Source organism: Pezoporus flaviventris, unplaced genomic scaffold (assembly GCF_033815535.1).
Source record: "Pezoporus flaviventris isolate CSIRO_AGI_PZ_B2104156 unplaced genomic scaffold, CSIRO_AGI_Pfla_v1 ptg000009l, whole genome shotgun sequence".
NCBI classification, from domain to species: domain Eukaryota; kingdom Metazoa; phylum Chordata; class Aves; order Psittaciformes; family Psittacidae; genus Pezoporus; species Pezoporus flaviventris.
This window is the reverse complement of record NW_026892557.1, coordinates 3,031,078-3,052,963: the sequence shown is the minus strand read 5'-3', so window position 1 is coordinate 3,052,963 and position 21,886 is coordinate 3,031,078. Positions and strand designations below refer to the sequence as shown.

General features: G+C 41.8%; 1 protein-coding gene across 3 annotated transcripts; it reads right to left on the bottom strand.

Moving 5' to 3' along the window:
* Window positions 1–741: 741 nt before the first annotated feature.
* On the bottom strand, window positions 742–19,075 carry CUNH1orf159 (chromosome unknown C1orf159 homolog). Of its 3 annotated transcripts, XM_061450215.1 has the most exons (10): window positions 18,783–19,075; window positions 17,171–17,287; window positions 12,749–12,839; window positions 11,286–11,361; window positions 9,252–9,356; window positions 8,331–8,396; window positions 6,881–7,015; window positions 4,776–4,801; window positions 4,432–4,462; window positions 742–3,431 (listed from the first exon to the last, which is right to left on the bottom strand). In XM_061450215.1, exons 3-10 carry the CDS (start codon window positions 12,818–12,820, stop codon window positions 3,334–3,336), a joined length of 609 nt encoding a protein of 202 aa, XP_061306199.1. In that variant the 5' UTR covers window positions 12,821–12,839; window positions 17,171–17,287; window positions 18,783–19,075; the 3' UTR covers window positions 742–3,333. The 3 variants fall into 3 exon arrangements, with proteins under 3 accessions (XP_061306199.1, XP_061306197.1, XP_061306198.1); XM_061450213.1 differs by lacking the exons at window positions 17,171–17,287; window positions 18,783–19,075 and adding an exon at window positions 12,992–13,404; XM_061450214.1 differs by lacking the exons at window positions 4,776–4,801; window positions 17,171–17,287; window positions 18,783–19,075 and adding an exon at window positions 12,992–13,409.
* Between the last annotated feature and the right edge of the window lie 2,811 nt (window positions 19,076–21,886).

Genomic DNA, 21,886 nt, shown 5'->3' with positions numbered 1-21,886 from the left:
GGCTACTTCAGTTAGTTTGTGGGGGAAAAAGAGCACTGCCAAATTTAACTACTAGTATTGCAGACCATATGGCTCAGTATCCCAGTTTCCTCTGGCTCAGCTCTTGTTATTATGGATTGTTTTGGCAACTGGAGTTAAGAACACAAGATAGGTTTGTAAGAGAAATCCAACAAGAGAACCAAATTCCCAGGGAGGGATGGGAAAGGGAAAAAAGAACACACTTTAAATTAAGCAGAGATCAGATGGGGGAAGATAGCCAAACCCCTAAACGCAAGACCATAATCTTCACTTCAACTGATACGAAATTGGCCTGATTATCTCAATTTCTGGTATATTTGGCACTGTTTAACAGCCTCCTCTTTGAAAGCTTTCCTGCTACTCCTGCTGCCTTCTTCAAATGAGATTTAAGTAAACACTCTCTACTATAAAAACTGTCATTTACGAAAGCTATATTCTCTGCTAATGAGTTACTTTCGTGCCACTACACTAAGGCCATTACGGGTGGCTTTTGCCATCCGGTTATAAGGTGTAAAGAATGATCCTGCAGAAGAACAGCCTGGCTCTCCCTCCTCTACAGCAGGACTGGGCAAGATCACACATGAGACCTTTGTCTTTCTCCCTTTAGCTCTGGAGAAGGTAACATACCACATGAGCTAAAACAATGATCTACTTCGGGTGCTCATTTTGCTCCTGTCATTCTGTGTGCTTGAGAAGGAAACACATGAAAGACCTCCAGAGTCCTTAAAATAAAAAAGGTCAAATATGTTTATTTTGGCACAATTTAAAAATATACAAATACATTAAATATCAGGGGTCATTTAAGCCAATTTCTTAAAATATATAGGTAGGGATTATTATTTAGGAGGGAGATGGAAACCAAACCACCACATTATATATCTGACAGTGCAAACGGATGAGAAACTGTTTAGAGCAAGAGTCTACTGTGTCAGACAACAACAAAAGCTGAACAGTTCCTGAAACACAAGAAAAATAGTAGAAATGTTCCATTTAAAAGAGTCTGTTGGCTGGGAAAAGAGCATGGAAGGGGAAGAGAGATGTTATCATTGAAACTTGGCTGCACAGGAGTTCGAGCATTAAACTCAGTTACAATATGCACTTGAGGATAAGAGTTCAGACAGTACAATGACATGAATAATCCTTCAATAATTTATGTGTAGAAAGAATACATTAGCAACTAAGCAATACAAGAATGCACTACCATTGACACACTGGCAAGCAGAAAGTCCCTGCTTTCAAAGGTGTAGTTTCTTGGTATTTTTTGCATAGTTACTCCTTTTTCCTTAGTGGTTAAGGAAATACTCAGCAACTAAGTTCAGGAAAAACCTATGACCTCCAGACATCATTTCTACCTGTGGAAAATGGCAGCAGCACAGAGATAAAAAGACATCAAAATGACAGAAACAAAACTGCCACTTCCTGAACTTGGAAGATAGGAACTAGAAAGCACATTTCAGACTGAAAGGGCCTCAAAATGGAATTGTCTGCTGCCTTGGTTTTGTCAAGTAGAATAAAAAATGTACTTATCATTGTGAAAGACAATCTTAAGTTTCTTCATACAGCAATTCAGGCTTTGTTTTTGGCACGGGGGCCTCTTCATGGTTTGTTCTTTATTGCAACTCTTTGCCCTAGCTTGTTCGGATGCTACAAGAGAGCTCATTACCTTGTGAGGGGAGAGATAAAAGTCAGTACAATCACACTGAACCTTACATAAACCCAGGTGTCTTCAATAAGATAAATATATCTCCTCCCATTCCAGTTCTCATCTTTTAGCCACTGAGAAAAGGGAATCTGGATCACAAGGTTTGGACTCTCCATATGGATGTCATGTCAGCTCAAGACAGTTCCGTTCACATTTTCCTGAAAACAAGAACTGACTGTTCCACTTTATGTTCATGCCAATGGGTGCTGATGAAGAGCTTCCAAGCGATTTATTTTAGGAGCACAGCCCCACAAGGGAGTGCCAGCTAAACCAAAACGGGCAACAGCAACACAGGTAGGTGGGAATGCACAAGCTGCATAGTTAGAATTTCACATATGGTGACAGTGACACTCGGACTGATATAGCAAGCTCAGGTTTTTCACTCATTTCCCCTGTCACCCACTCCTATACCCATTCCAGTGTGCCCGTTGCACTGATACAGGTGTCCATGTGGCAGCGGAGTCAACCACATCAGGAAAAGTTGGTCAAAGATAGTCTAACCAAAAAATACTACTTTAATTTCCTGCTGAGGTGACTCCTCAGCCACACCACTGGCATAAGATGGGCAAGGACAAGCATGAAAGTAGGAGCTATTTAGCTGGCACTTCCAACAAGGAAATACTTGTTGAACTCTGTCTTAAGGTGCTGGCCTGCACATCAGGCATGTTAGTGAAGGGCTTGACCAAAGAAACCCCTTATTGCATTGGGAGAAATTCACCTGACCTCTCCAGATCATCTCAACACTCACTGACATGTCTAAAGGATGCACAGCTTCTCTGCAGGAATTTGGGTTTCCCTTCAAGTGCTGTGTTAAGGGAAGGAAGCTAGCAGAGACAGTCTTGGCAGCACACACATACCAGCCTATCAGTTACAAAGCCATAGCAAATGGCTTTTTATCCAAGGAGTGAGCTGAAGTCAGATGGAAAAGCTTCCCAACAAATTCCCACATTTGGGATTGGACTCATACTGACCACGGCCTTCAAAAGCACCAAGAACAAGAGTATCTGGACAGTGTGTCTATATTCACAGTTAAAAACCAGGGTCAGCTATGTCAAAGGCTGAAGAGAATGCTTCAGGAGGCATCAGTTTTTGCTTCAAAAGGATACTGAACGTGAAGTGTTGTTATAGTGTCCTAGAACATTATAGCAGTGGCACTTAGTGTCAGCACGTACAAGTGGGTCCTTCAAACAAGTCCTCATCCTTGAGTGATCCCAGTATTTTCTGTTGGCCAGCAGCATCGAGACATTCAGCTCTGGGGACACAGAACACACCACAACACAGGAAGAAGAACTTGCCAAAACTGAAAGTGTAACAAAGAAAGGCAGATTCTTTATAAAGGTTTCAAACACAGCATCTGTAGGAGACAAATGGAACCACAGAGCTGGGATAGTGCATTTCAAGATCACCAAAGCACTGAACTGGATGTAGCCTGTCATCAGTGTCTTTGCATTAGTTCATTTCTCTGTTAACATTTGGCACAATCCCTTTTGACACAGTAATTTGGCTTCCATTTAGGTCAGCTGCTTGCGATGTTTTCCTGGCACTTCAGTGGATTCAGAAAGAGCTTCTTTCACACTGTGTACACTTATCAAGTCCTCAGTCAAGAAGGAAGGCTAAACATTGCTGACCCTGGTTTCGGAAGAAGAGATCATAGCAGCAGATGCAGATGTCACTAGTGACCGCTCCCGTCTGACATATCGCGGCTTCCGAACTGAAAGGGTGGGCACAGAAAGATCATTAGCACCTGTATTGTCATGCTTTTATCATCCATTCATACCACCACAAGGAAACCAACACTTCCTGAGTGACCAAAGTCACTCTGGATCTTATAAACCCCAAACACCACATACTAAAACGAACCGCAAAACCCCTACATAGAGCTGATGTGGTAAAAGGCCACAAATACACTTGTTAAGCAAGCTTCTAATGGACTAATAAATCAGGTGCTCATTTCAAACTGGCATCTCTGTTATTTAGAATCATAGAATGGTTAGGGTTGGAAAGGACCTTAAAATCACCTAGTTCCAACCCTCTGCCATGGGCAGGGACACCTCACACTAGACCATGTCGCCCAAGGCTCTGTCCAGCCTGGCCTCAAACACTGCCAAGGATGGAGCATTTACAACTTCTTTGGGCAACCTGTGCCAGGGCCTCAGCACCTTCAGAGTAAAGAACTTCTTCCTTATATCTAACCTGAACTTCCCTGTTTCAGTTTGAACCCATCACCCCTTGTCCTATCACTACATCACTACACCAGCATCCTTGTAGCCCCCTTCAGATACTGGAAACTGCTCTGAGATGACCACACAGCTTCTCTTCTCCAGGGTTTACAGTACATGCAGCTTTCCATTTGCAGCCCTAACAAAAACCTCCACAACTGTACTTTCTTCTTAATTGTAGCACCTTGATTAAAAAAGGCCTATGCACACATGAGAAGCAAGACCAGGAATGTAGCTGAACTCGGAAGGCCATTATTACTTAATATCTTAGAAGACTGGGTCAGTCTCACCTTTAAGTCACCACAAGTTCTGTCACTGTCTGGAAAGTTCAAGCACAGAGACAACGTATTTTACCGTATGGCCCTGGCCAAATAAATCCACTTTCCTAGTCACTCTAAATCTGTACCATTTTCTATCATTTTTTTGCCTGCTTTTCAATATGAGATGAGTGAAAAGGAAGCCAACAACATGCTCTAGAGAACAGTTCCTCACCTGAAGAAGATGGGGGAGGTATCATGGATGCCTGCATAACAGAAGAATGAGCATGTCAGACAAAGCAACTTTTGTCTTCACAGTCTTTCATTACAAAATACAGGAACATTTTAGGGTTCCAGTACTATTTACTGTGTAAATCACTGGAGAAAGTAGCTCAACAGAGTCTGTATGGTCAGTATTTATCTTTCACTTTTTTCCCAGTTTGGACAAAGAACCCCAAAACAGCTTTTATTTTTATTTCTGATTAAGTAGCTCCCTGATGAACTGTCAGAACATGAAGTTATGATGTACTTGATGTTTTATGCTTGCTTGCTCCTATTGGAAGGGCAGAATTTACTTACTGTTTCACTAGGCTGGAGAACAGATGCTAAAAGAGAGAAAGAGAGAGACTAACCATCATTAATCTAGAAGGCTAGAACTGGTAGTGTTCTAAACATACATGCATGCAACAGAGCAGTTCCATTGTTAAAATAATAGTTTTGCAACAAAGACTATCAAACCAGAGCAGAACATTCAGAAAGCCCATTAGTAGAATAGACTTTCTGTAGGAGTCCTTTCAGGATTAGAGATAAAGGATTGCAAAGTTCTCCATGTATGACTTATTGTGCTTGCAAAGAAGGTAGCCACAGCAATAGCTTTTTAATATGAAGCTTCTTCAGTAGGAAAAACAGCACTTGGAGCCAACTGCCAGGCAGTACAAATAGAAAACAACTGAGCAGTGAAAGATCCAATCCTTTTATACAAGAGGTTGCCCACTTTATTTGCCATGTGACAATCATCCTCTAGACAGCATGAAAGCTAACATGATAACAGGCAGAGAAATGTTTCTAGTGCTTTTCCTTCAGAGGACATCAATGCTTTAGCCTGCTGGACCAGAGTGCACTATCAGTACAAAATGCAGCTGTCAGACCAGTACCACTGAAGCCTCAGAAATCTGGTGTCCTGCCAGCTTCAAAATGTCATAGTACAACAGCTCCTGGCCCACTTAAAAACTGCAGGAGAATCTTGTACTAACCGTATTTACCTGAAGACACATGCCAAAGCAACCTAGGGCTGTCAATATGGCAGTTGTGATTAGGATACTAGCAGTTCCTATGGCACTACTGATCAATATAGACCTTCGGTAGCTACTTTGACATGAAACATCACACTCCTCACAGAGACTGGGAATGTGATGATCCATGAAGTTACTATGACTGGATACAACACTCTTAGCCAAACAATTGAATGATACTGCTCTACCCACACCCTTTTCTCTTTTTAAGCTTATTTCTATTATGACAGTCTAGCTTCAACTTGGTCCTGTAAGCTGTGAAAGAAGATAACAGAAGGTGTATTTATTTAGCAGACCTAACCAGTAAACAGCTTGCTTTCAACAGAAGGAGCTCTAACACAGCAAATGCTGTGCCAGAGGTTGTCATGGGAATCATTCAAAGGGAATACAAAACTGTATAGAAAGGGTGAGACAGAGTCATAGATCAAACTCAGTTTCACACAAAATACTGGGCAGAATGGAGACAGCACATCCCACTGTTTGCTCACCATCTCCTAGAAACTGCAGACCAGCAAAACGTGGATGCACAGAACAACTTCAAACTGAAGCATCTGAACAGGCCAGATGTCTACATAGAGCCTTAGTGCCCTATAGCTAAGCACATCCCAGGTGTTCTTTCCCTAGCTTTTCTGCAGTCACTTTGGCATGAAGTCAGCTCACTGCGTTTTAGTTACATGGCTTCATTGCTCAGAAGAGGGATGGCAGAAATCAAGAATAAATTTCATTATAAAAAGAAAAGCTAAGGGGTGTTTGCTTTAAAAATAATGAGGCAGTTGACTCTTCCAAGCCCCAGTAGCTCCTGCATCTAGAGGGCAAACACAGGTGAATGAGGAGTGCAATAATGAGGAACCTCACATTCCATTCCCTTTCTCCTGCTAACACATCCATGGTAAGTACACTGCCCTTTAGCATTACAATTCCCTTCTCTCCAAACCAAGAAAAACAACTGTTTTTTGTAAAGCTTTATAGATATCTGGCATTTTGTGTACTGAAATAAACAAATAGGATTAAGTTCCATAAGAATGCCCTCTGTGCAAAAAGCACTCATGGATTCCTTTCCTCCCTTTCTGAAATCAGGTATCAGTGACAACTAATGTCAAGTACTGTACTCTGGCAAACCTTTGAAAGCCATAGCTGGATTAGTGAGAGATATTGTGTGATATGCACCCAAGCACAGCAAGAAGAGACATCCTAAACACTGCTGTGAAAACATGATACCATAAACACATAGCAGGGGGAAAAAAGTCATTAGTTTGCATTGCTTTGGATGATCAAGAGACAGCAGTAGGTACAGTAGAACACTGCCAGGAAGAAACTGAAAAGGTTTTCAATTCAGAAACTAAGCAAAAGCCAAAACTGGAGAGATTAAATAGACAATTAGAGGTATTTTACCTTTATTTCTTCTGTAGAAAACATTAGGAAGTTTATTGGCACGTTTGAGGTAGAAGAAAGAAGCAACAGAGAGAATCAGGAATACACTGATGAAAAATGTCCCTAAGATGAGAGAGGCTGCCACTTCTGGGCCCCCTGTACAGAGACAAAATATTTAAAGAGAGAGAGAAAGAGAAAACAGACCATTATTCACTAGAAATCTCTTCTAATAGAAGGGTTAAAGATATAAAACAAGTTCCTGATATTCACAGGAGGGGAAATGAAAAATTGGTGGTGTGCTGTTTTTTAATATACAGACAGACCTCACTGAAACCCTTGCAAAGACCTTTCAATACTCATTTCATTCGATGAACAACTTCCTAGTGCAACCTGCCTAATGTCAGGAAAGCCTCAGTCCCTACTTTTCTGAAGATACCCACAAATTGTTAATCCATCCTTCTGTTTCTTTGATATAACTTTTGCAACCAGTGCTGGGAGGCACTCAACATTAATACTGTTCTTCTTAATGAAGTCTCCTAAAGACAGGACCTGTCAACAGTCAATATACCACTGGTACAATACACCCAATATTATGTTTTCCACAAGTGACTGATACAGAAACCATCCCCATGAGGCAAACACTGGCAAAAGGTGCCCTCCTTCACCTCTATTCTGCTTTCCCTGCTTCAAAAAATGCCCTGTATATTTATTCTGCTTCTTTATTTATTTATGATCCCAAAGAGCAAGCATTTTAAGAAACAAAAGTTGTTTATGATCTTGTCACAGGCAAACTGGGACAACAGATCTGACAAGCTCTGCTTGAGAAGTCTTCATTCTGAAGAGCACTAGATACTTCCAGTCAAGTATAGACTCATGCCAGGACGAATGTTAGAAAGGCATCAGCAGCATCCAAGTCTGAAGCTAAAACAATCGTGATTTAGCTTTCCTTTTTAAGAACACTGACCTAAATCATATCATTTGGCATCTTATCTCTTACAATGCTGCTACCTAAATAGTCTCAGTTTGTATTATTCTTACCAGTGTCAAACAAGCATTTTTAGGAGATGAATTAACAGAAGTGAGTGGTCAGCAGTGATAAAATCAGCCTATAGGAAGGCTAACCAAGATGTAACACTTGGGTAACATATTGCCTCACCCCCCAAACCAAAGCTCTTGCAGCATAAGGTTCAAAACTCAAAGTGATTTATGAAACCCCACAAGAACACTGGGACAAGATGAAAGAACCATTCAGTAATATACAGTTACCTCAAAATTCAGCTCTAAGACTTACAAAAGATTCTGTTCAGAACAAGCCAGAAACAGGAAAAATGGCTTTTACATTTAGAACGAAGCCTATGCTATAGAAAAAAAAAACATTTTACAACTTGTTTCAAATGCAATGTCATGAAGGGGCTGGTATGCAGTGAATAATCACAAAGCCTGCTCTCAGTAGCTGTTTGCATTTACTCACCTATGTTCTGGATGAAAGGAGTCACGGTGCTTATATTCATTTGGAAATTCATTCCTCTGATCCCAACTGGAATCAAAGAGAAGTTTTCTTTCAGTAAAATCTGACAAACGCTACAGGTTTGTTGGAAATCTCAATAAAAGGCTATTATATTTCTGAGTAATTATTTGATATTGTGTAAGAATCCTGATTTCTCCCATGAAAAAAAAAACCCATACTTTACAGTATTGTTGAGAATTTCAAAAGAAAGAAGCAAACAAACATCATAAAATATCCAAAAAGAAAAGAATTCACTTGCGCATTTCCCACTTAGAAACTTAGATGAAGTTTCTTATCTCTTCCATCAGAAACATTTACAAGGAAGTGAATGGTTCTCACCTCAAAGAACACATACAAAATGAATCCAACTTTCTTAACAGAGATTTTTCAAACAGCTCTAGTACAATCTGAGCTGGTTTGTGCTCTGGAAAAGTCTCCAACAGCAACTGCCTTTTTCTTACAGCAGAGATTAAAGCAGCCACAAAATTCATGTTCACTTTATGTCTGGCACAGGTCATACCCTGCAAGTTGAATCATTTTGATGTTTTTACTTTTTAATGTTGCATTTGGCTTCACAGATTAGGTACTTTTAATACATAGCAAGAGTTGGATTTGTTTTCCCCTTCTAAACTCTTGGACTGTTTCCATTCTGCACAGTTCCTGCAAATCAAATTTCAAAGTTTCCATAGGTTTTGTTACGTGTTTGAAAGCTCACAGATAAATCAGGACTTTGGGAAAGGTTGAAGTGTTACAAGGGAGAAGGGAAAAAGTTAATCTGAATCATTTGATGCCTTCTTGAACACTCTTTGCAGGACCACACATGCAAGGAGAGATTGCAGTACCAAAATCCCCCCCTTCAAAAGAAAGGGATGGTAAATGACTCACTATTTCTGCATTCAGTCAGATTGTAAACAGATGAAACAGGAAGGGTTTCATTTTTGCATTTAATGCAGCTGCTACTACCATCCTCATTCCATTGTCTGTAACAACCTGCATAAGAATAAGATGTACAGAGGTGTGAAACAACAAAAGCCATCCTCGAGATCTTTCCTAGTCTTCAGAAAGAGGTAGAGGCAACAAACTCCTTCTGTCTGTCAACCAGTTACAAACATCTCCTGCTTCCTATCATGTTCTACAAGTTAAAAGGTTTCATTTCAGTGTTTGTTCCATGACAGGTAGACTCTTTCAAGGGCCTAAAAGGAGGAAGAGTTACAAGCAAACAACTCCCAGAGGGCAATTTCAACATAGCTCCATTCACTGCCTCACATGTTTTAGTTTGAAGAAGTGTCTCACAACCTGTAACTACCCTCAACAGTAAAAAAAAGCAGCAGAATTTTACATTTTCAGAGGTCATCCACTGTCAAAACAAAATTTAATGCCATTTTAATATATTGTATCGAAAATGGAAGTAGGCAGCGACAAAGACGCTAAGAATCAGTGTTGTTGGAGGAAGAAAGATGCTGAGGGACCTGTTGTCAATCACTTGAAGCTATAACCACAAATACTGCCACAATGCAGTCTTTTCCCCATGCCTCAGTCCTCTCAAGTATTATACTATTTGTTTCACTTTAAGGAGAAGCCAAACCCGTTCAAACTATTCCGTGACAGATGGCAAGTGGTTTCTATCAGTCACCCTCTCATGCAGGCTGGAACCTGATTAAACTTTCACCTTGGCCTATGTCTTCAATGTTCAGATCTCTCAATTTATGTTTAAATGCACATATTGCTCTGTCTTTGTTAAGACAAAGTAAAAAAGTTAGGCACATCTTCAATAACAACTTCATCTAATACAATAAAGCTGTGGTGGTTTCACTTGAGGTTTAGACTTGAGACATGAAGATTAGAAGGATATTCCTACTAGATCCTATTACAGTCTTCATTTAAAGGGAGAAAAACTTCCTGTGCTGGCTAAAATCCAGTTCTATAGAGCCTTGAGCCAAACTGGTATCAATTATTCCATAAAGCAAACCATTAGTAAGGTGCTGATTTGAAAACAGCTCTGCTGCTACGTTTTCCTTAGAGAGAAGCAGCACATTTGATGCTCACAGTAATAAATCATGTCTGATATTTAATCTAAACACGAACAGATCCAATGTAAAGGAAAGACTTTCTATAGTCATAGGAAGGAAGGATCAAAGCACTTAGCTGACACCAAAGGTATTGGTAGATTATCAGTTTACAATAAGATTCAAGAGAACACGATCCCATAACCTGGAGACAGTGGACTACACCATATCTAAGATAATTTAGAAGCAGAAATGAATGCCTTAAATGAAGCAACAGGTAGAGAAGCTAACAAACCAGTGAACATAGGCTTAAAATGCTTTAACAACCACCACAAGGAAATGACTGAACCCAGAAGTGGACCTCAATTTTAAAGCCACTAATTCTTCACTCACTTTTACTCTGTCATTTAAAAGAAAATGGCATTAAAAAAAGAGCCCACCCTTTTGCTACTGCTGGAGAGTGTCAAAAGAAGTTTTCCACTTCATTTAGAAGAAAAACATCTCTACATGTAAGGCTCAAGGAGGAGTGAGGCATTCTGTGCTAACAAAGCAATATTGGAATAATTCTTAATGCTCCCTTCAATAGGCATTACAGCATTTTCTGCTTTTATGCTCATTATAGGAGCTTTTAGGGCTTTTAAGCATTTGCAATAGCTCTTACCACAATCCAACTGCACACTAAATAAAAAAAGATAGAGAATAACCTTATTAATAGTTGTCTATTCTCCTTACATGCAAGGACAACATTTGTGAGTCATAAAGGGCTTCACCTTGTGTATACAAAGGAAGCAAGAATTCAATAGGTACATGCACTAATGATTTTTGTTTTCACTCCCTGGTTAACCAGGTGCTGCATTTTGGTGTTAACTGTCAAAACCCATGTGGAATTTTATTAAGCAATGCCACACCATACCTGGACTGCACTGGTTGGATACTGGACAGGAACTGTTGGAATCCAACATATCCACACAGCATTCCGTTTCTGAAACCTAATGAAGGAAATTACATTTCACACAGTTCTTCAGTCGACTAAAATGCTTCAACAACACCAGTCTACAGAGAAATAAGCTGTAACTGCAGGTAAAACTTGCTGTAACTCTCTTGCTGCAGTAAGAGAGAACAAGCTAGGTATACCATCAACCTGATTTTGACCTGGCTGCTGCTACCCAAACACTTTGAGAACAAATGCACACTCTGCCATTGACATTGGACAAAGCCTCCAAGAACTGCTTTACTTGCTAAATCTTCAGTGAAACACAGTTCAGCACCACACAAATATCCTGAGAGATTTGCTCAGAAATACTATTGCAAAAATCAGTGGAAAACCCTAGTTTTCACTAAATTTCCCATGTTGCAAGTGACAATAACCTCTACATTCAGCAAAGCAATCCAGCAGAACTATAAAAGCTTCTTCCTTCCACATTTAATAGCAAAGAATAACTTCATGTATCCTGAAGGCACGTAGCTTATTTTTATAAAAGCCAGTTTCAAAGCTATTTACAAATTACAACAAGCTGTGACATAAGCTTAGAGGTAAACAGTTGTAAGAAACTCCATGATAGATATTAGAACCATCCTGGGTAGACTTGGGCACAGCCACTCTCTGAATCTCTACAAGCAAAATAAAACACAAAACCCCAAAGCCTTTTAAAGTTGTGCAGGTGCATTCCCCTAAAGAATACAGCAAGTCAAATCAGTCTTTAAAAGGGTGAAGTATTCTTGGTGGAAAGTAACAAGACCTTATCTATATTTACCCATAGAAGTAACTTAAATATACCTAACAGGTAACAGCCGGTGCTACCCTGCTTATCAGCAAAAGCCATCGAATCCAGGAGTGACAAAGATCAAAGCTAGCAGGGGAAATGTCTGGGACTGTCAAAACTGAAATTAGGAGGCTACAGTAAAGAGCCAAAAGATCTATAGATAACGTGCTTAAGACCAGTTTCTTACGGGGTTTTGTTGTTCAAACTCTCCTGCAAGGAGAACTTTATACTCTGTGACTTGAAGCAGTGTTTGCTTCAGAGCTTTTCAGCCATTAAAAAAGTTAACTTTTGGGTAATCCAGGTTTGGGGCTGTTTGTAGTTAAACTGCCAAGCAGCTTGAAAAGTGGGATTTTTTGGATCATGCTTTTTTCCACACAGTGTGAGGTGTTGTCAGTTGCATCCCTGCTTGCCTACACAAGCACATGATGAGGAAAAACTCAATGCTGTAATAGGCAATCAGCCATCACAGCAAATTGACCCATTGCCAAAGTTGCAGTTAATGACTGCTAGCAGTATAGATCATTTCTGTTAAATTAGAAAGCCTTCTATAAGCTGCAATGTCAGAGGAAAATAATCTGTTTTATAGCACAGCAAAAAACCATGAAGTACCTACCAAACTTTCAGTAGATTTGCTGGCAACTTCGGCTACAAGTCTAGTTAAGAGAAGCACATATGGCACCTCCATGCCCAGGAAAGATACAGATCTAAATAAGAAAAGGGAAAGAAATCAGAATGTTTTATTAATGACAGAGAAGTTATGCTTGCCTTTTGTTAAGGAACTTTTGCTAACACATTTATTTGAATGCAGAGGCCTTTAAGCTAAATCTGCTGGAGGGGGCTTAGGGGAATGACTTACCTTAGGTTCAAGATACAAATTTGAAGCATTCAGAGTTTTCCCTCCAGCTGCAGAGGGGCAGGCTTCTGGCTATGCAGACTGTGGTTGCTAAGGAACAAGGAGCCTTATCAGTCTGCTCCAAACTGGGCCATGCAGAGACTACTCCACACCCAGGCTCTAAAAATCAATGTGATTGCAACAGAACGGTTACCGCCTGGCACCGCTGCTGATAAGCCTCCCCACAGCTACAGGCTCCTCTCTGCAGCAGTCAACTGTGATGGATTTGGAGCAGGACAGAGAGCACCCACCACTTTGGAAAGGCAGTACTGCAATCATTTTTGTCCATGACAGCACAGTCATGAAGCATTAATGAAGTCTGTTAATAAGGAGGATTTCTCAAGAGCCCAAGAACAGCCCTCCTCAATGTGGAACAGAACATCACAGCCAGCCTTGCTCTTTTCCCCTTCCACTTTCGCTGTGTAACTCCACACATCACCTAAAGGAAGTCCACATCTTTAATTAAATTGTTTGGATAAACTAAAAAGCAATATTGTTCAGACACTCCCTATGTCAGTATTATAATATCTGCCTATTCTCTAGTCAATGTAATGCTGGAAGCCACATCCAGTTCTCAGAACTACTGTACCTGCAGCCTGGTAGCTTTAGGGAAACATAGTCTTTCATATGATAGATAAAACATAGGGATAGACAAGACTCTCTAACCAGAGCTTAACAAGAGGAAAGCATCTGAAAGAAAGGAGGGGAAAACTCCTTTAGTGACTCATTTCACAAACTGAGATTTGTGACTATTTTTGTTAGCTAAGAATCCAGTGGAGGGGTTTTAAATGACGGCAAAAGACGTACCATGACCCTTGGCAACTTGCTTTTCTGAGGAAGACAATCATTGAGCATTTCCTATGATTAATTTCCTTTCATTTTTTTAGATCATAGCCTGTTGCCCCACCTTCAAAACAAGCTTGATGGGAAAACTTCATATCATCGTCCACCATCAGCTGAAAGCTCTAATATCGACTGAGATCCTGGAAGCCAAACTCCAGCCTTAGTGCTACAACTAATTTTGACAGTGAGGATTGGAGCAGGGGAGGGAAGGTTTGCACTGTTGTGACACCTTCTGATCTAGACGTAACAATGGATGTTGAGTCTGTCAGCAACCATGATTTCATCAGTTCACATTTACATACCCTAATGACACCTATAGTAAAATGAAAAGCAGGCAATCAATGTAAGTGCACTGTGTGCAGTGTTACCTGATGAAGGTTCAGACAGCACCTGATCAGCCATGCTGTTGGAAAGGTAGATTATAGGAACCAAGGAGTGTAAGTAGCAAGGAGCCTTTGTACACACAGATTCACCAGAGTGAGATATTAAGAACTAGACAGCTTCAGGAATGGCACTACCACCACATCCTGGGTGAAAATTAAGATGGGTAATGGTAGTTTATACAACTGCTGGAAAGTGATGGCACTGCCAAAACCAGCAGGGAATGTTTAGCTTTGGGAACCTTATACATATGGAAAGATACATTTGTAATCTACAGCTAAGCTTACACATTGCTGACTAAAAAGCTTTGATGTAATTTTTCAACAGTACCTGAGGTGACAAGATACCTCAAAAGCAAACACCTCCTTTAACAGAAGAGTGAAATCATCTCAGAAGATAAAAGGAGAGGACCTTTCTAGAATGCAGCTCCTACACCCAAAAGCAGAGGACACCCAGCTGAGAGCTTTGATGGTAACCATTTCTTCTTGAGCACATTTGAACACAACAGAAACTACTTACAACTCAGTAAATGATTGCTGAAGCAGGCATTGCACTTATCTAGTTCGCCAGAGAGCTTTCCACTTGTGTCTAAGTGTACTTATATAAATGCTATGAATAATTCTGGTTTAGATTACATTGGGTATAAATTAATTTACACATTTAACCTCTTAAAAACAGGGGTTTTCTTTTCATGCTTTTCTTGTGAAGTACAAGTTGAATAGCACGACTGTAAGATTCTTCAAGGCAGTCCAGGGGAGTCTAATGTTAAATGGATGTATTTTAAACAAATACACAGAGTTTGCCTTATTACCTATCAGTTTTCTACAATCTATCTTCAGAAATGAGATACTGCTGCTTGGCTGAGAAAGAGTTCCTCTGGTGAAAACAGAGTTGGTAAAGACATTTGCTGATACATTCTTCATTGTTTTGGATGCTAGGCAGGGATTTTTGTCAATACCTGATTATTACAATAGCTGTAAATATTCAGAAAAGGCAGAAGAAAAAGGGATTTGTTTAAACAAGTATATTCTTGTTATGTAGAAAAAGACTTATTTGCAGGAACAACTCATACTAAACAAGAAAACATTTGTAAAACTAACCCCTTCTAAGTGCCTGAACCTCCTCTTTGTGAATGCAAATAGCTGTATAGCAAAAGCTCAATAATGGTTTTATTTCCATCCCTGAAATAAATCAAGATACTAATCAACAGTACTGCTGCATTTATGGGCAGATACTTGTTCACAGCCACTAGTGATTCTAACAAACTAGAACATGTGCCCTGCAGCTGTTCCAAGTAGAAATAGGACACAAGATCTATCTGCCCTCGATTCATCAGCCAATATTTTTTATTTCAGTGAGAGAGAGACAGTATCTAAGCTTACATGTATAAATATCTCTCTCTATATATAAGCTTATGTATATAAACACACACATATATATGCGTATGTGGTTGTTTGGTTGCTTTTCTATTTGAACCAATTTTAATCACAGGAAAATGAAAGCAGAGATGAACAAACTGCTTTAAAGCTTCCAAACATAGGAGATGTATGTCATATTTCCTCAATTTACATTTTACTCCAGGTCCCAAAGCCACTTCTTCACATCCTGCTGGATTTGCTCTCTGCCAGTAAAAATTAGAAGCCTATTAACATAATATATAATATTAATATGTAATAATATATAAATAGCATTGGCCTGTATGAGACAGAAATTCAAGCTCTTTTTTTAGGCTAATACCCATGAAAGATATCAGACAAACTTAGGCATCCATATTGTTTTTATATGTAACCATCTGGAAAACATACATAGTGTTCCTAAAGTCTGGTTGTGCCACACCTCAGCAAGGTTGAAAAGAGCTTGTAAGTTGTAAGTCAGAGCCTAAATCAAGTGCAGAACTTCCAAGACAGCAACCTTAAGTAGGGATTTGTACTGTTAATGAGCCTCCCTAAACCCATGGAATTAACACAACCCATTTTACTGCTTTTCAGCCCCAAGTCAATCATAGATGTTCTACCGATGATATTTTAGGCCGTAATTTTAACTTCAGAAAGGAAAAAGCCCTAAAGCCTCCAAGACATTCAGTATACACCAATACTAAGTATGCCTCTGAATGAGGTAGCTGAAGCTTTAGTTTTTACATTAACTATGTGAATGTGATCAGGATCAGACACAGCAAAACCCACACAAATTGTTTTGCACACCCACGGCAGAACAATGTATGACCCCTAGAATATGTTTCATGTTTGGCAGCATTTTCTCTTTGGATTCTGGCAAAAAAAAAAAAAGATAAAGGCATGCACAAACGGGAGCCCAGATTAGAAAGTATTTATGCTCGAGATGCCAACACAGTTTTGGGAACACTGACTTTGTAATTAAAACGAGTATTTCACACCAGAGTTCCACATTTGAAACAAATTTCAAATCACTGTCAACTTGGATCTCAAGTGCCACCACACACAAGCTAAACAGATCAAGATTCACTACGGGAATTCTTCCTCTCATTGCTTTTAAAAGGAACTCAATTCATGAACGCTAAGCGCTAGAAGGCATTTTCCTCCCACTCCTGGAAGCAAGTGATCTTTAATTCATCTTTCTACCTACATTTTCCATACTAGAGCTGTGTGTCTATTATTCCTGTTGTATCATCAGTGTCTTTCTTGCTTAAAGTGCTGCTGGAGGACTGCTTGAGTAAAGTAATTTTTTCAGGTAGGTGGAAAAGGAAACACTACCTAAATTTCAGGTGGTTTTATAATTCACTCAACAGACCAAAGAATGAAACTCTATCACACTCATTCCACTGCCAAAGGCTCCTTAATTCTGATGTGACCTTGAATTAGTCACGATGAAACAGCAACACCAGGAAAGTCAAAATGCAGCCTCACAAGCAACAGACTTGTAAAGGCCTGAACTCTCACTCACCAGCTCCTTCAGAGGCATGCACCAGAACACTGCATCTTCCCCGGATAACACCCAACACTTGCGGTATGCGGTTTGCTGCTAATTTCTCATTGACGCTGCAAGTGTTTCACAATAAACCTGCAAGGAAGAAGAACAGATAAGGTTGTGCTTAGAACAATCTTTCATAAATTAGAGCTGAAGAAGGACTTGTTTTTCCAGCTTTCTTAGCATGCACCCATGCAAAGAAAGACTATCCCTCCCCTTACATCAAAACAACTGGGTAACAGGCCAGCAACCAGCAATTAAAACCACACGCACCTTCTGTTTCAGACAATGAAGATATCTACTTTAAGCTGGGGCTTTGCTTCAAAAGCAGTTATATGCTTAGAGCAAACACCAATTAACACCAACAACAAATTCCTTGTTGTTCTGTCAACAATAAATCTGGCAGTAAGGCATTCTGCTGTTACAACAGTAGTGGCAGCCTCTAAAAACCGAGAGCAGAACTGAATACAAGTGCAATCTGGTTGCCAATAGCATAACTATACGCTACAGGGAAAGATGCCTTGGAAGCTGAAGAGATGCATGGCCTGAATAGTGCAATAAAACTCTGTGTTATAGAAGTACATATTTGCTCGTGTATCCAGAAAAATAAAAAGCCAAAACCTCACAACCCTAAAAACCCTCCGATTGATAAAAAACTGGCAAACTGAGTTAGTTTATTAGGAAAAAAGTATCTAATGTTTTATTGGACCAAAAGTTTTATTTAAAAAGTTTTATTATTTATTATAAAGTTTTATTATCTCCTGTGGAGTCAGGCTGAGAGAGCTGGGCTGGTTCAGCCTGGAGACGAGAAGGCTCCTGAAGGGGAGTCCTTAGAGCAGCTCCAGTGCCTAAAGGGGCTACAGGAAACCTGGAGAGGGGCTTTGGACATAGGATATAGGGACAGGTCAAGGGCAATGGCTTCAACCTGCCCGAGGGGAGACTGAGATGAGCTCTTAGGCAGAAGCTCTTCCCTGTGAGGGTGCTGAGGCGCTGGCACAGGGTGCCCAGAGAAGCTGTGGTTGCCCCATCCCTGGCAGTGTTGAAGGCCACGTTGGACACAGGGGCTTGGAGCAAGCTGCTCCAGTGGAAGGGGTCCCTGCCCATGGCAGGGGTTGGAACTGGGTGAGCTTTAGGGTCCCTTCCAACCCAAACCAGTCTGGGGTTCTATGATACAGAGAGGGTTCGCCACCTCGAGAACGCCGCCCCTCAAGGTGAATCCCATCACGAACAAGCGCCCTTCGTACAGCGGGGCAAGACGGCGGACCGAGGGGCGACTCTTCGCCAGCCTCACCCCTCACAGCAAACTCCCACCGCCGCTCCCTCAGCCCGCCCGGCCCGGAGAGGGGCTCGGGGGCTCTCCCTCCGCCTGCTCCGCTGGGCCCATACCCTTCACCCGCCCCTTGGGACGCCGCTCGGGGGCCGGCCCCAACACCCTCCCCGCACCGCCGCCCCCGCCCCCCGAACAATGGGGCAACGCCCGGGGACCGGACAACACCCGGGGGCTCGCAGCCCTCCTTCCCCGCCGCCGAACCGCGACCGCTGCCGCCACCAGAGAGTCCCCGTCCGCCCGGCCCCGCCGCTCCCTCACCTGAGGAAACAACCTCCGGCAGCACCGGCGGCAGGCTCCCGTTCGTACCCCCCGCCCTCAGGCGGTGCCCTGCCCGCTGCTTCCCGCGGTGACCTGGGAGTTGTAGTTCGCTCCTGCCGGACAACAGCCCGTGTTCGCTGGATGGACCGGCGGCTCGGAACTACAAGTCCCAGCAGCCCCAGCGCCACGCCCTACCTGCGCCCCCCTCCGAGCAGGTGAGTGCCCTCCCTCAGCCCTGCCCCGAGGAGCACCGCCGGCCTGCGCGCGAGGGATGCTGGGAAGGGGAGTCCCGCGTCCCCCAGCGGGTGCTGGGATTGGCGGATTCTGCACTACGACTCCCAGCGTGCCTAGCGCGGCGGCCGCCATTTTAGGCGTTGCTTGGCAACGCGGACGCGCAGGGAGGGCCTGTCCATCCCTCTCTCGACAAGCGGCGATATTGCGATCAAAGGATTAAATACTTCATTAAAGAATTAAACACTTCATTAAAGAAGTGTCAGGATAGGGGACACGGGGCTACAGGACGTGTGGACTCCTTCCAAGCCTTTGCACATTACACAAGTCCCTCGGTACCGCCTGACGGCAGCCTCCATCACATCTCACCCCAATGAACAACTGAAACGCAGTAAAGGGCAGGATCTTGTGGCAAAGCCAAGACTGAAACAGGAGGCAGGGTAAAAACAAGTCACCTTCACACCACAGAAGTTTCCTAGCTCTTGAAAAGGAGAACTGGGATTTGTTCCATTAAAATACAGTAAAATACCAAGATTATAGACAATGCCCAGCATCATTTGGGTGAAGATATCGATCCTATTAAATGCTTTTTAGGTGGGAGTGAATAAATTCTTTGACAATTGCTCTCTCCTGGAGCATATTTTCTCCAAGAAAAACTGAGTGTAATAAGGATAAAAATATTGACCAAGAAACCCCAAATTCAGCTTTGCTGAATATTTATAACTCTACAGATAAAACCTAAATGCAGCTTTCCAAGAATTCCTAATCTGGATACCTCAGAGCAAGGGCAATTCACTGCGATTTAACCCTTTCAAAGTAGGCGCAATGCTTCCAAGCAGAACCTAGGATCCCAAAGAAAGACTGAAGAAACCAGGAGGAGTTGGAATGCACCAGTCCTAGAGCTGTTCCCAAAGTGTGGAATGATTCAGTTCGTTTTGCTGAAGAGCTGAAAGTGGATGGTTCAATGTGCTGCTTTCTGCTCCCTGTGCGCAGCACCCAGCGATAGACTCACAGAATGGTTTGGGTTGGAAAGCACCTTAAGATCACCCAGTTCCAACCCCTCTGCCATGGGCAGGGACACCTCACACTAAACTATCTCACCCCAAGGCTTTGTCCAACCTGGCCTTGAACACTGCCAGGGATGGAGCATTCACAACCTCCCTGGGCAACCCATTCCAGTGCCTCAGCACCCTCACAGGAAAGAATTTCCTCCTTAGATCCAATCTAAACTTCCCCTGTTTAAGTTTGAACCCGTTCCCCCTTGTCCTGTCACTACAGTCCCTAATGAAGAGTCCCTCCCCAGCATCCCTATAGGCCCCCTTCAGATACTGGAAGGCTGCTCTGAGGTCTCCACGCAGCCTTCTCTTCTCCAGGCTGAACAGCCCCAACTTCCTCAGCCTGTCTTCATATGGGAGGTGCTCCAGGCCCTTGATCATCCTCGTGGCCTCGCTCCAAGAGTTCCATGTCCTTTTTATGCTGAGGATACCAGAACTGCACACAATGCTCCAGGTGAGGCCTCACGAGAGAAATACACCGAGTGCAGCTGCTGATGAACACATAGAGTTACTATAAAGTGCTGAAACTGCAAGTGAATTGTCATCAGTGGTTTCATTTGCGGTTACGCTGAACTTAGACATGCATTATCTGCACATTAGCAGAACAGTTAAATCAGTTCATAAATACCTCTGGATCTGGGTATTGACTGCATGTAAAACCACATGGAGTTATACTATAACGAGGTGTTTTGACGATAAAGCACTACTTCCCCACATCAAATTCATCCTTACCAAAGACTGAGCCTTCTGTTCGGTAGCTTACTTCATAGCCAGGAAGAACACTTCTCCCCCCTTCTTTTCATAGCTGTGTATTGGGGATCTTGTTCTGCAGCTTGGTAAGTTTGTGTGAGCCCTTCCTGCTACCAGCATTCCACTAAATAGGACACTTGGCTCAATGCAGAGTGTGACAGGCTGGGAATCTTCTTGCCTCCCAGATTCGATGCATGCAAGAGGCTGTGATTTCAATCCTATGAATAGTTTAGTCGTTGACACCCAAAGTTATTACATTTCTCCATAATCATGCTGTAAAGCTCTTATCTTTCTCTGCAGCATGCCTGTGCAGGACTAGATGTGCTGCTTTCAAGTGTATAGATGGAGGAAGGAAAGGTAGAAACTGTGAGGCTTGAATTTAGAGCCAAATGTCTTAATTTACAAGGCAGAAAACAGTTCTGCACATGGACAGGCATAGATAGGGGCTTTGTTGGTTGTTTTACCCCATAATTCAGAGGACAGTACTTCTATGGCATAAAATGGCTGGAAAAGAGTTGTAGATGCTGGCAAAACAAATTATGATGCTAAATATCTGTCTTTCTGGTCCCACAGCTATTGCCACTGCAGCACAAAAACCGCAGTCCCTCAAAACTAGGTTGCCGCTCCCAAGCACATATTCAAACCAGAACAAAAGAATAAATCAACAGGACATATGGTCCAAGCAACTTTTTGCAGTGACCTTTCCAATCTGAGGGTGGGGGAAAACGGGATATGAAAAGTTGCATTGTAAGCAAAAGTGCAAGCTACTATCATGATTAACCACAGCTATATAGATAGGTTAATAATATGTATATCACAGGGTTTATTAATCGATATAGGTTAGGTTTTATCAATCTATTAGGTTTTATTTATATATTATGGGATTTATTAATCCTTTTCAAAATGTGTCTACTCTACCTCAATAGTGCTTTCAAAATACTTCTTACTGCACTGAAGTTTTCCATCCAGCTCTGTTTAAGGCTTTTCTCACACAACAACATGTCCAGACATCTCTTCAGAGTGATGCTGGCAGATGTAACTCTGCAGTGGTTTTAACTGCTGCACGTT

What these genes read in the sequence shown, in the direction of transcription:
- CUNH1orf159 (XM_061450213.1), bottom strand. Translation starts at nt 13,020, where the DNA reads ATGCTTCAAATTTGTATCTTGAACCTAAG. An exon ending in TCCTTTCATCCAGAACATAG is followed by an intron (nt 7,016 to 8,330) that starts GTGAGTAAATGC and finishes GTCTCTGTACAG; the next exon opens with GGGGCCCAGAAGTGGCAGCC. An exon ending in ACCTCCCCCATCTTCTTCAG is followed by an intron (nt 3,432 to 4,431) that starts GTGAGGAACTGT and finishes CCACCCTTTCAG; the next exon opens with TTCGGAAGCCGCGATATGTC.